General features: G+C 38.6%; 1 protein-coding gene across 6 annotated transcripts in view; it reads left to right on the top strand.

The window, feature by feature from the left end:
• LOC139477709 (MAP kinase-activating death domain protein-like) overlaps positions 1–14,740 on the top strand; it is a 218,740-nt gene that overhangs the window by 93,735 nt on the left and 110,265 nt on the right. For all 6 annotated transcript variants that reach the window (XM_071260100.1, XM_071260099.1, XM_071260101.1 and 3 more), the window contains exon 12: positions 10,942–11,147. In XM_071260100.1, the coding sequence (XP_071116201.1) occupies positions 10,942–11,147 (206 nt within the window). The remainder of the gene's footprint in view (positions 1–10,941; positions 11,148–14,740) is intronic.

Raw genomic sequence — 14,740 nt, 5'->3', positions numbered from 1 at the left:
ACAAAAATCGGCAGAATAATAAATAATAATAAATAATAATAAATAATAATAATAATAATAATAATTAAAGCTGCAAGCAGCAATGGCGGGCTCCAAGTAACACTGTGCCCAAACGTCCATGTTCGAATCCTCAAAGGGTTTCCTTGAACCAACTCCGTCAAATGTAGGCACCACTTGCAGGGTGTCGTCGCAAGGAAATTGGCGTGTGCCAGAGTGTCCAGGTCTGTTTTAAAACCATTACCGACCTCGAACATGTTCGAATCCATAAAGTGTTTGCTTGTACCAGCTCTGTCAAAAGATGAACACCGGAAATCGCCGCTACGAAATTGCCGTGTTCCAGGGGTGTCCAAAGTATTGATCAAATATTACCACCAAGCGGTGTTACTTTTAGCATACAACCAATAACAATAAATGAGATGCATATGGCACACTAACTTCATGTAAACTTGCAATAGTTTCTGTGGAGAACCTTACAAGATATGATCTTCAAAGCAAAATTTCTTTGAAAAATATGATCAAAATCAAAATTCAATACGACCGTAACTAAAAAAGATATCCAAAATCAGCTATTAATGTTTGATGCGTTATGTATGGAGACAATTATCAGAAAGTTTGAAAGCATTTCATGCAGTGGACTCAAAGTTGTTTGCATTTGAAGACAGGTACCCTAAAAACACTGTGAAAACCTTGAATCCAATATGGCTGCCAAACCATGTGACCAATGACCAAAGTCAAAGAACAAAAGATGTCAAGCAGCTCAAGCAGCAGACACATGCTAGGTTTCAACGTAATCGGATAAGCGGTTGCGGAGCAATAGGACGAAATACATCTTCAAAATATTCTGTTCTTGGCCTTTGGGCCTACGGCCTTGGGATTTTGGCGGGCATCAGTACCCACCGGTCCACATTCACACACACAATGTGAACATAATCGAGCCAGTGGTTATTTTTCTAGCTCTGGTACAAAAATCGGCGGAATGATAATAATATTAAATCAAACGCTAACACTGGGACTCTTCAGCCTTTCGGGTTGGTGACTCTTCAGGCTGTAACTTCTTTGTCAGTTGGGCTCAAGTCAAATGGATTATCGTTCGGCGTTCCTCCGGGCCCCGGGCTCCTGTCGCATTGTTGAGATAAACTGCTAAAACCTGTTTCCCACCTCGTTCATATATTTGAATCCTCAAAGGGTTTACCTGTACCAACGCCGTCAAATGTAAAGAACCTCTTGTGAGACATCACCACTACTAAATTGACATGTGCCTGGGTGTCCCGGGATGTTTAAACCAATTTCCAACTTCGACCCTGTTCGAATCCTCAAATGGTTTGTTTGTACCAACGCCATCAAATGTAAGGAACCGCTTGCGAGACATCACCCCATGTGTCCCAGTGTGTTCTTAACCCATGTTTGACTACTACCATGTTCGAATCCGCATATGGTTTGCTTGTACCAACTCCGTCAAAAGATAGTCACCGTTTTCAGGACATTACCGCTACCAAATTGGCGTGTCCCACAGTTTCCCAGAGTGTACCTAACCCATTTCCGACCTCCATATTCTAATCCGCAAATGGTTTGCTTTTAACAACCCTGTCAAAAATAAGGTACCATAGCATTTGGCAATTGAAAAATGAAGAACCAAGTCAGCGAGTCTGACCACCCGATCCAATTAGTCGCCTCCTGTGACAAGCATAGTTGCCTCTTGAGACAAGCATCGGTTGAACAAGGCCAATTCTAACCCTGATCGTCAAGGGTAGTACACATAATACTTAAGAAGACTGTGGAGAACATTTGGGTGTCTCCAAAGCCAGTGAATGGGGGTTTATGGTAGATTTATGAGGCGCTTCCTTTAGTATTTGTACTCAAGTCTCACATTCTACTAAAATCAAATAATACCACCAAGCGGTGGTGCTTTCAGTATGCAACCCAGAAAAAAATTAGGTACATATAGTATCAAAACTTTATGCAAACTTTCCATAGTTTCTGTTAAGAACCTTATAAGATATGATCTTTAAAGTAAAATTTTGGTGAAAAAAATGATCAAAATCAAAATCCAATATGGCCGCAACTAAAAAAGATATAAAAAAACGGCTATGCTAATTTGTTGTGTTCTGTATGGAGACAATTCTCAGAAAGTTTGAAATCATTTCATGCAGTGGATTCAGAGGAGATAGTATTTGAAGACAGGTGCCCAAAAAACCTTGTGACCAATGACCAAAGTCAAAGAACAAAAATGTCAAGCAGCTCAAGCAGCAGATACATGCTAGGTTTCAACGTAATCGGATAAGCGGTTGCGGAGCAATAGGGCGAAATACATCTTCAAAATATTCTGTTCTTTTAGTTATCTGCCCTTGGCCTTTGGGCCTACGGCCTTGGGATTTTGGCGGGCACTAGTACCCACCGGTCCACATACACACACAAAATGTGAACATAATCGAGCCAGTGGTTATTTTTCTAGCTTTGGTACAAAAATCGGCGGAATAATAATAATATTAAATCAAACGCTAACATTGGGACTCTTCAGCCTTTCGGGTTGGTGACTCTTCAACAGGCTGTAACTTCTTTGTCAGTTGGGCTCAAGTCAAATGGATTATCGTTCTGCGTTCCTCCGGGCACCGGGTTCCTGTCGCATTGTTGAGATAAAGTGCTAAAACCTGTTTCCTACCTCGTTCATATATTCGAATCTTCAAAGGGTTTACCTGTACCAACGCCGTCAAATGTAAAGAACCTCTTGTGAGACATCACCACTACTAAATTGACATGTGCCTGGGTGTCCCGGGATGTTTAAGCCAATTTCCAAATTCGACCCTGTTCGAATCCTCAAATGGTTTGTTTGTACCAACGCCATCAAATGTAAGGAACCGCTTGCGGGACATCACCCCATGTGTCCCAGTGTGTTCTTAACCCATGTTTGACTACTACCATGTTCAAATCTGCATATGGTTTGTTTGTACCAACTCCGTCAAAAGATAGTCACCGTTTTCAGGACATTACCGCTACCAAATTGGCGTGTCCCACAGTTTCCCAGAGTGTACTTAACCCATTTCCGACCTCCATATTCTAATCCGCAAATGGTTTGCTTTTAACAACGCTGTCAAAAATAAGGTACCATAGCAATTGGCAATTGAAAAATGAAGAACCAAGTCAGCGAGTCTGACCACCCGATCTGATTAGTCGCCTCCTGTGACAAGCATGGTTGCCTCTTGAGACAAGCATCGGTTGAAAAAGGCCAATTCTAACCCTGATCGTCAAGGGTAGTACACATAATACTGAAGAAGACTGTGGAGAACGTTTGGGTATCTGCAAAGCCAGTGAATGGGGGTTTATGGTAGATTTATGAGGCGCTTCCTTCAGTATTTGTACTCAATTCTCACATTTTACTAAAATCAAATAATACCACCAAGCGGTGGTACTTTCAGTATGCAACCCAGAAAAAGTTTAGGTACATATAATATCAAAACTTTATGCAAACTTTCCATAGTTTCTGTTAAGAACCTTATAAGATATGATCTTTAAAGTAAAATTTGGGTGAAAAAAATGATCAAAGTCAAATTCCAATATGGCCGCAACTAAAAAAGATATCCAAAATCGGCTATTAACGTTTGATGTGTTCTGTATGGAGACCATTCTCAGAAAGTTTGAAAGCATTTCATGCAGTGGACTCAAAGTTGTTTGCATTTGAAAACAGGTACCCAAAAGACACTGTAAAAACCTTGAATCCAATATGGCTGCCAAACCACGTGACCAATGACCAAAGTCAAAGAACAAAAGATGTCAAGCAGCTTAAGCAGCAGATACATGCTAAGTTTCAAAGTAATCGGATAAGCCATTGCGGAGCAATAGGGCGAAATACATCTTCAAAAAATTATGTTCATTTAGTTATCTGCCCTTGGCCTTTGGGCCTACGGCCTTGGGTGTTTGGCGGGCACTAGTACCCAACAGTCCACATACACACACAAAATGTGAACATAATCGACCCAGTGGTTATTTTGCTAGGTGTGGTACAAAAATCGGCGGAATAATAAATAATAATAATAATAATAAATAATAATAATAATAATAAATCGAACAATTTCAATAGGGCTCTACAGCCTTTCGGCTTGGAGCCCTAATAATAATAAATAATAATTAAAGCTGCAAGCAGCAATGGCGGGCTCCAAGAAACACTGTGCCCAAACCTCCATGTTCGAATCCTCAAAGGGTTTCCTTGAACCAAATACGTCAAATGTAGGCACCACTTGCAGGGTATCGTCGCAAGGAAAGTGGCGTGTGCCAGGGTGTCCAGGTCTGTTCTAAAACCATTTCCGACCTCGAACATGTTCGAATCCATAAAAGGTTGGCTTGTGCCAACTCTGTCAAAAGATAGTCACCGGAAATCGCCGCTACGAAATTGGCGTGTTCCAGGGGTGTCCCAAATATAAATCAAATATTACCACCAAGCGGTGTTACTTTTAGCATACAACCAATAACAATAAATGAGATGCATATGGCACACTAACTTCATGTAAACTTGCAATAGTTTCTGTGGAGCACCTTACAAGATATGATCTTTAAAGCAAAATTTCGTTGAAAAAAATGACCAAAATCAAAATTCAATATGGCCGCAACTAAAAAAGATATCCAAAATCGGCTATTAACGTTTGATGTGTTGTGTATGGAGACAATTATCAGAAAGTTTGAAAGCATTTCATTCAGTGGATTCAAAGTTGTTTGCATTTGAAGACAGGTACCCCAAAACACTATGAAAACCTTGAATCCAATATGGCTGCCAAACCACGAGACCAATGACCAAAGTCAAAGAACATAAAATGTCAAGCAGCTCAAGCAGCAGATACATGCTAGGCTTCAAAGTAATAAGATAAGCGGTTGTGGAGCAATAGGGCGAAATACATCTTCAAAATATTCTGTTCTTTTAGTTATCTGCCCTTGGCCTTTCCGCCTACGGCCTTCAGTTTTTGGCGGGCACTAGTACCTATCGGTCCTCATACACACACAAAATTTGAACAAAATCGAGCCAGTGGTTATTTTTCTAGCTCTGGTACAAAAATCGGCGGAATAATAATAATATTAAATCAAACGCTAACACTGGGACTCTTCAGCCTTTCGGCTTGGTGACTCTTTAACAGGCTGTAACTTCTTTGTCAGTTGGGCTCCAGTCAAACGGATTAGCGTTCTGCGTTCGTCCGGGTCCTGGGTTCCTGTCGCATTGCTGAGATAAAGTGCTAAACCTGTTTCCCACCTCTTTCATATATTCGAATCCTCAAAGGGTTTACCTGTACCAACGCCGTCAAATGTAAAGAACCTCTGGTGAGACATCACCACTACAAAATTGACATGTGCCTGGGTGTCCCAGGATGATTTTACCAATTTCCAACTTCGACCATGTTCGAATCCTCAAATGGTTTATTTGTACCAACGCCATCAAATGTAAGGAATCGCTTGTGAGACATCACCACATTTGTCCCAGTGTGTTCTTAACCCAAGTTTGACTAGACCATGTTCGAATCCGCATATGGTTTGTTTGTACCAACGCCATCAAATGTAAGGAACCGCTTGTGAGACATCACCACATGTGTCCCAGTGTGTTCTTGACCCATGTTTGACTTCGACCATGTTCGAATCCGCATATGGTTTGGTTGCGACAACGCCGTCAAATGTAATAAACCGCTTGTGAGACATCACCACATGTGTCCCAGTGTGTTCTTAACCCATGTTTTACTTCGACCATGTTCGATTCTGCATTTGGTTTGCTTGTACGAACTCCGTCAAAAGATTGTCACCGTTTTCAGGACACTGCCGCTACCAAATTGGCGTGTGCCACAGTTTCCCAGATTGTACTTAACCCATTTCCGACCTCGACCATATTCTAATCCACAAATGGTTTGCTTTTAATAACGCCGTCAAAAGTAAGGTACCATAGCAATTGGCAATTGAGAAATGAAGAACCAAGTCAGCGAGTCTGACCACCCGATCCGATCAGTCGCCTCATGTGACAAGCTTACTGTAGTTGCCTCTTGAGACAAGCATCGGTTGAAAAAGGCCAATTCTAACCCTGATCATCAAGGGTAGTACACATAATACTGAAAAGACTGTGGAGAACGCTTGGGTATCTGCAAAGCCAGTGAATGGAGGTTTATGGTAGATTTATGAGGCGCTTCCTTCAGTATTTGTACTCAAGTCTAATTTTTTACTAAAATCAAATACTACCACCAAGCGGTGGAGCTTTCAGTATGCAACCCAGAAATAAAATTAGGTACATATAGTATTAAAACTTTATGCAAACGTTCAATAGTTTCTGTTAAGAACCTTAGAAGCTATGATCTTAAAAGTAACATTTCGGTGAAAAAAATGATCAAAATCAAAATCCAATATGTCCGCAACGAAAAAAGATATCCAAAATCGGCTATTAAGGTTTGATGTGTTATGTATGGAGACAATTATCAGAAAGTTTGAAAGCATTTCATGCAGTGGACTCAAAGTTGTTTGCATTTGAAGACAGGTACCCAAAAGACACTGTAAAAACCTTGAATCCAATATGGCTGCCAAACCACGTGACCAATGACAAAAGCCAAAGAACAAAAAATGTCATGCAGCTCAAGCAGCAGATACATGCAAGGTTTCAAAGTAATCGGATAAGCAGTTGCCGAGCAATAGGACGAAATACATCTTTAAAAAAATCTGGTTTTTTGGTTATCTGCCCTTAGCCTTTGGGCCTACGGCCTTGGGTTTTTGGCGGGCACTAGTACCCAACGGTCTACATACACACACAAAATTTGAACAGAATCGAGCAAGTGGTGATTTTGCTAGGTCTGGTACAAAAATCGGCGGAATAATAAATAATAAATAATAATAATAATAATAATAATAAATCGAACGATTTCAATAGGGCTCTACAGCCTTTCGGCTTGGAGCCCTAATAATAAATCGAACGATTACAATAGGGCTCTACAGCCTTTCGGCTTGGAGCCCTAATAATAAATCGAACGATTACAATAGGGCTCTACAGCCTTTCGGCTTGGAGCCCTAATAATCAATCTGATCCAATGGCACGCCACAATGCAGCATTTTAAGCCCAACTCTGTTTAACATCATGATCAATGATCTTTTTGACGATGTCAACTCTCCTACCCAAACTTCAAAATTCGCTGATGACGGAGCAATATGGGTAAAGCACAGATATTTCACAAATCAGAAAAACACTCCAGTCAGCCCTGGACGGAGTAGATCAAAGGTGCAATAAATGGGGATTCACCTTTTCAAGTGAAAAAACTGTTGGTGTTCTATTCAAACGCCACGGGAAAGATGCTATGATACCCTGTGTCTCCATAAAAGGCAAACCAATCAAATTAGAAAAATACGCAATATTTCTTGGGGTGATGCTTGATCAACACCTCACTTGGTGCAAACATATAGAATATGTGGAAAACAGATGTCAAAAAGACCTGAATGTATTATGGGCAATTTCAGGCACATCTTGGGGCACATTGAGGGACACTCAGCTGGACCTCTACAAATCTCTTTTCAGATCAAAAATTGACTATGGTTGTAAGGCAGCATCAAATACTGTCTTGAGCCGCCTAGACAGAATACAATACAAGCCCTAATGCTGGCCACAGGCCACTAGAAGCAATATAAGTAGAAACGGGAGAACTCCCATTTAAACTAAGAAGAGAGCAGGCAATATTATTGTTCTGGGGATGAACATCAAACCCTTTGGTAAAAAAGATATGGCAAGACAAAAACACTCGAGATGAAGCCTTAGCTCCAAAAAATCCTCACTAAAGCAGAGCTCCAGATAAGCTTTTGGTGTTGTGGGTATTTTACCCATGCATTTTAAAATCATTGGGTATCAGTAATTCCATCTGCGTATTCAAATTTCTGTTACCCACTAGTTTTTACACATGTGGGTATTTAAGTTAAATATTAAAAAACACTATTCATCTAGTCCCTGCAAACTGGTGTCGTGTGGGTTCGAGAGCTTTATAGGACTCAAAAATACCACGATTACTCCACAAGCAAGTGTGATGGCAAACGTTTTTTTCAAAATAGGTTGCTGATTTGCTAATCGAATACGCAGGGTTACTTCACAATATTTTGATGATACGCACACGTTTTATTTTTGTAGCGTATCTGTAATGTTCGTTGCGTATTTGATACGCTTGGATTATATTTTACAGTGATACGCAGATACGCAGCTTATCTGGAGCTTTGCTAAAGCCATCTGGGATATTAGTACGTGAATCCATATCCACAGCTCCAAACCCCAAGCACATTCGGTTCGCCTGCCTGATGGTCAGTCAGTATTCACTGCTGAATTGGAGGCAATTCATCATGCACGCAAACTCACACCGGAACTTCCGGAAGCAAAGGCAGTCGTCCTATCAGACTCGCTAAGTGCACTTCAAGCCATCAGTGGCAGAAACTCCAGGCCAAAAACAGTCAACAATATTTTGTTACTAGAATGTCAAGACAATGCCCCAGCCCGGGTTCGTTTAAAACAAGAATTGCAGTTAGATCCGCTATCTGTCATAGATCTTCTAAAGCCAAGAGATGCAATAGCAAAGCCCAAACTAACTCTGTTTCTGAAAGATGGACAGCTTCTCGAGCGTATATAAACAGAGCAACCAAGGATAAAAATGAAATTATATACGAAAATAGAAATCATGTCAATTCAAAAACAGAAATTATGTGAATACCAAACTCACAATAGTTATGTGTACCCTACTCACACACAGGAGTCCCAAAGAGGGACAGGTCAGCCGAAATTGCTTGAGCAGAAGGCGACCTCTCAAACACTTAATGCAACAACTGTGTTAAGCAGAAGGGGTTTGCCGCTAATACCAAGCAGACCTCTCTCCTACAGCCCAGAGGGTTGTACTGACTCTCAGTGGCACCCTCAGCTATATTCTAAGATATTGTTATATGTTCATTGTAAATTGTTCTTGTAAATAGAATTGTAATTAGTCTCCTGTGACTCTGGCTCTTTGCTGACTAATTCCCCCAAGAAAACCAGCTCTTCATTTGGAAAGTTTTGTTCATCTGAACAGAACCATAATACACTGTTGAATAAAAATCAGGATACATAGCTACAGCAGGATAGTGTGAGGGTTTGTATGGGAAATAATTTGTCATCATATGAATATATATATAATGTTACTAAAACAAGAAGATTATACTATGATTTACATCTATTTATGTATAATATACATTTTGTGGGGTAGTCAGTATGATTTGTTGTTTGTTGGGGCATCTCTGTAATTTACTACTATTTTCAGAGCATGAGTATCAGAATTCTGTATGAAATGATGGATCAATGAATAAAAACCTGTGATGACTCAAAGCACTTAATGGTGGGACACATGTTATAAGGGGCAGAATATTATGGGTAATGATGACTAATAATTGCAACTAAGTAACTGATTGCTTGATAGAGGCATGGTAGATTTTCATTTGGCATATTTCTAAAAGATAATGTCAGAATATATATTTTAATATTCAGAAGCAACTTCAATTTTGATATGAAAAGTAACATTTAAAATCAGTTGTTTTATTATTTTGAATGTTTTTTCTTCTTAAACTATTTGTAAAGGCATTGATGTAAACTTACTAAAAAGATCAGTGGTAAAGGCCTGTCAAAGATGTCTGTGTGCTGCAAATGTAGGCGTATCTCCAATTTTACTTCATTGAAGTCCATGGTAGTATTTGTTGAGATTTGAATGCTTCGAATTGTTGTGGGATATAACACAAAGGCTGAATGATAAATAAAATGAGTTTGCATTATTTAATCATGTTAGCCAAGACTGACAGAATGCCTCCTTGTTTTCTGACGTAGAAAATACTGTGGCAATATTCTGTTTTTCATTACGTATTTCCCGCTATCTTCCATCGTGTCAATTCATCTTTTAGTTGAAGACTCCATAAGTGTTGATGTTCTAAACTAATAATCACTACAAAATATGTGCTAGTTAAAAATATTCAGTTGTAAATGACCGTTTTTGAATGAAGGTGCAACAGGGTAACGCTTTAGCTTGGCTCCGTCTCTTCAAGTCACTAGTTGTAGCAGCATGCATTGATCCCGGAACCAGACTGGAAGCGACAGGTTGGCCCATTGCTTATATCATTTCAAAAGGAGAGTTATTGCCTTTTGGAATAAAAATATCACCCATTCCATGAAAGACTTTCACACATGCATATCTCCTTGGTATTATTTAGAAAATGGGCCTTTTTATGGTGATGTCAGGATTATATGCACCTCATATTAGTCATCACAACTAGAATGGTTTGTTGGAAGAGTTAGGTACCAAAAGAAAACTGGATTTAGGGAAAGAATCTAATTTTGATGGAAATCATGGAGTTTAGGATAATTTTATTTTTAGATTCATTAGACCGTTAACTATCCATGACGTCAGAAGCCACTATTTCTTTGGGTATATTCTTGCACTGACGTAATAAAGATTTTGTATTTGTAAGAATTGTCAAAAAATTGTTATCATTATGATTCATAGAATGCTACCTCTATTACATCAGGAGTAAACTGACCCACCTCCTGACTATTCTGCATCTAGAATGCTGATGTTGGAAGCAAGTGAAGACTGTGCATGTGCAGTGATTTAGGTTATGAAGAGTTTGCAGTGAAGAGTTTTGAAATTTTTTATAATGTGATGACAGCCGAAATACAGGATATCTGTCACTGATGTAATGGAGGTAGTATTTTTTTAATTATTAAAAATGATAACTATTGTTGTCATATAATATTATTGTTATACTTTATTTCTTTTTAGAAGTTTTAGCACCAATTTTTCTTTTAAGCACTACAGATATTTGCATCAAAATTGGGATAATGTGTCATCAGATTATTACTTCATAAGTTTATAGGTGAGCTGCAGACAGAGCCTTGTGGCTCAATTTTTGTAAAGTATTTTCATTTTGAATTTTGCCTGTTTTCAGCATTTTTACCTGAGAATCAAGTGTTAGCTGTAGATGAGTCAAAAGTATTCTGTCCCCCAAACAAGTTGCACGTCCCTGAGACAACAACCGCAACCAGTGACTCCGCCCTGTCTCTCCCTGACAGTGATCTCAGTTCGTCAGAATCCTCTAGCCCTACCTACAGCCATGGTTCACCTCCACGAGACAGGAACAGCAAGGATATGGAGGTCAGTAAGTTTTGTCATAGATTTAACCAAATTATATAGTTGGATATTTAGGCAGGCCCCTCTATGACTGAAATTTGATGATTGGTATATAAATTCCTTAGGGTGGACTCTTCATTAAATCAATCTTTAGGTGACCTACATTTACTTTAAGGTGGTGGTCAGTAAGAGGTCGAATTATGAAACATGGCTCAAGTCATAGGAAATTGTTAATTATTTCATGAGAAATCAAAGCATTTTCCTGTTAATAATAGATTCTAAATAAGTTACTCCATATCTGTCATAAGTCATGGTCGTGTCCAGGGGTCCGGAAAATTTAAAATCCCAATCGGACATTTACATTTATGCCACGCCCCCTTCAAACAGCGTATTTTAGTACGACTTTTTACACACAAATTACAAGTTGTTACGTATTCATAATATGATGAATTATGAATTGTTTCAATTTAAATTGTTTAATTCACCGGACAATTATAACAAATAATATCATTTTAGATATATATGGAAAACATACGTTTGTTTCTGTTATAATAACGATCTGTTACGTTGTGAACGGTCTGATTAATATTCATGAGTCTGCTCAAGTTTACGCATTGTAACATTTGGATCGAGACTATTATCCCATATTTGGTTATCACGTGACCTCACGGGAAAAGATTTTTTTTAAACTAAAGATTTTTTAAAAACAAGACAGATAATATAATCATTGATAGCAATAGTTATTTGAATACTTTTTCATCTGTACTTAATTATTGACCATAAAGAAATTTGATATTGATCGTCACAGAAAGCAAAATGGCGGTCAATCAAGATTCAATATACGACTAGCTACTGAAAACAATAAAATCTGCAAATCCTCATTGTATGTCAACCAGGTGAAAGTCGTTAGCCACGACTTACAAAATGATCATTCAGACTTTGAGGGTTTGCCAGATCCACTTGACTGATCTGCATCGGCGACTGGCTATCGTCACGCTTTCGCTTCTTTTCTGAGCATTGTGAGGATAATGAGGTACATCGATGGTATTTATGTACAGTTGTAAACACCTTTCACGCAAATTAACAAGATGTTCTCAGTAATTAATCCTCGATTAATCAGTGTCAACTCAGTTTATTGCCTATTACAGTGATCATTGTCGGTACGATGTATTTACAGCAATCAAAACAAACAAAGCTTGTCAGTGTAGATAACCTTCATTGTGTTACAACTGCAGACAGAAACTGCTCAGTCCTAACTGTTAAGAATGTCGGGACAGAAAAATTTAAATGTCCGGACAGAAAAATTTAAATGTCCGGTAAGCAATATTTTAAACTAGACATTTGAGATTCCCAATCGGACATGTCCGGCGCATATGACGGTTTCCGGACCCCTGGTCGTGTCATATGTCAAGGTCATTCACTCATTATTTGACTTCTGACTATTGGGGCTATTTGCACTATTTTGATTGTATTTTAGAAGTATCCGACACTAGTCCAATAGTATTGCGATAGTAGTAAACCAGCTTTGATGATTGATAATTATATTCATCAATGTAATAGAAATGAATAAACTTATTGCTAAAGTTATTGTCAAATTCAAGTTATTTTATTCTAATTCATAATGATACAAGACATGTATCAATGATAAGCAATACATCAGCGATTTCTTCTGTACTTGTGATGTGTGAAGGTCACGTCAAATGTCCCCATCATTAAGTTTCTTGCAAACAGTTTAATTCACACTGTATTTATTAATATTTCATGTCAAGGGTCAAGGTCATCTGCAAGGCCATATAATCTGAACAATTGTTTGTTTGCCCTGACTGTAGGTCAGTGAAACTTGGTGCATGCCTTCCTAAGGGTGGGTACCAAATTGGGAAAGATCGTGAATGACCAGGATCAGGTCAAGGTCACAGTGAAGGTCACTCATAAAATGTCATTCATAAAATGTCATTCATAAAATGTTATTTTCTCTAAAATGCTATTTTCTGAAGATGTTTTTTTAAGTATTATGTATGCAGGTAGTATATTATGATAACATTGTATACATGTTACATCAAAGGTCAAGGTCTCCCTAACCCACCCCACCCCACCCCACCCCACCCCCTTCTTAATCATATCCTGACATTTGTTTGTCTGGGAATGATTTACTGTAGTGATCAGCAGATCTCACAACTCAACGGTATATACAGCAACCACGGCCAGATTATCACTATTGACACCTTAAAATGAACTTTATAGTTGGCAGAGAATGGATACATATATTATAAATGCCATACTTTGACTCATTAAGAGTCATATTTTGTTGTAGTTTGACTATTATATGTCAACATTAAGTTTTTGCAATCATCTACGGTTACTGGTAAAAAATGTTCCATATGTAAAAAATATCCAGGAGTGGCATTCAGCTTTACCAAAATGCTAAGCTTATTATTATCATTATTATTTTAAATATATACAGTAAAAGCTGGTACTAATATAACACGATATTGGAATGTGTTATTCCTGCAAAAATATTAGTTTTAGAAACAATACTCCTGATTATTGCATCAATGTTCTTTGAAAGAATATAATGGGTAATTTTTAACCCAATCACCTGTAAATCGGAAAAATCATGTGTACAGGTGATTGCCTTTTCCAGCTTAGTTTCTAAGAAAATATACACTATCATCTTAATCTCTCTATATAAAACAAGACCCCCTCCGTGGTCTAGTGGTAGAGCGTCCGCCCGGAGAGCGGAAGGTCCGGGGTTGTATCCCCGGCCCCGTCATACCAAAAGACGTTAAAAGATGGTACTTGTTGTTACCCTGTCTGGCGCTCGGCATTAAGGGGCTAAAACAAGAACTGGTCGGCTCGGAGTCAGTATACTGTGTCTGAGTGGGGTATTCATGTTAAACTGCGGCATGGTATCTCAGTGAGCTAGCACTATAAATTGGCATTAGTCCGGACTAGTACAAGCAGTCTCACACATACATACACATGCATGCACGTCGCTATATAAGTGCAATAATCTTGGACGCGATGTTAAACCCCATTTCACCTCACCTATATAAAACAATGACTACCAGAACAGGAAATACAATTTAAATAGTAAATCATCATGTCTTGTTATGTTTTATCTCAAATTTCAAATTTGTATTGACCAAGTTTGTTATCACCTGTTCACTTACCTGAATTCGCTGAAGGGATACGATGTAATTTTTATTCTGCACTCCAAAAACTTTTTTCCAAAATACTGAATCACCTAGAGGGGGTAGCGAATTATACTTGGGTGCACACTTAACTCAAGAAAATATGGTATGATTTGAACTAGAAATAATACAGCAGTTGGTTGGCTGAAATTGAGGCTCAAGGTCATTCAACCAAAGTGCATATAACTTTCATATTAAGGTGGCAAGAAGAATAAGACTTTCCATTTTACAGATGTATTGCATTAGGTATGTGTTTTCCCCAACTGGAAAGGATATCATAAAACCAGAAGTGACTATGAAGTACTCATTAAAGCTCTCAACATTACTGTCGAACCAGTTCGACAGAGTGTGTCACTAGCCGTGTTGCTACTGTCGAACCAGTTTGACAGGTGAATAGCATAAGGACACCCACAAACAAAACTCGCA

This window comes from Haliotis cracherodii, unplaced genomic scaffold (genome assembly GCF_022045235.1).
Source record: "Haliotis cracherodii isolate W230 unplaced genomic scaffold, xgHalCrac1.p SCAF_34, whole genome shotgun sequence".
Taxonomy (NCBI): Eukaryota; Metazoa; Mollusca; class Gastropoda; order Lepetellida; family Haliotidae; genus Haliotis; species Haliotis cracherodii.
The sequence above is the reverse complement of the archived record's forward strand: the minus strand, read 5'-3'. Positions and strand labels throughout refer to the sequence as shown.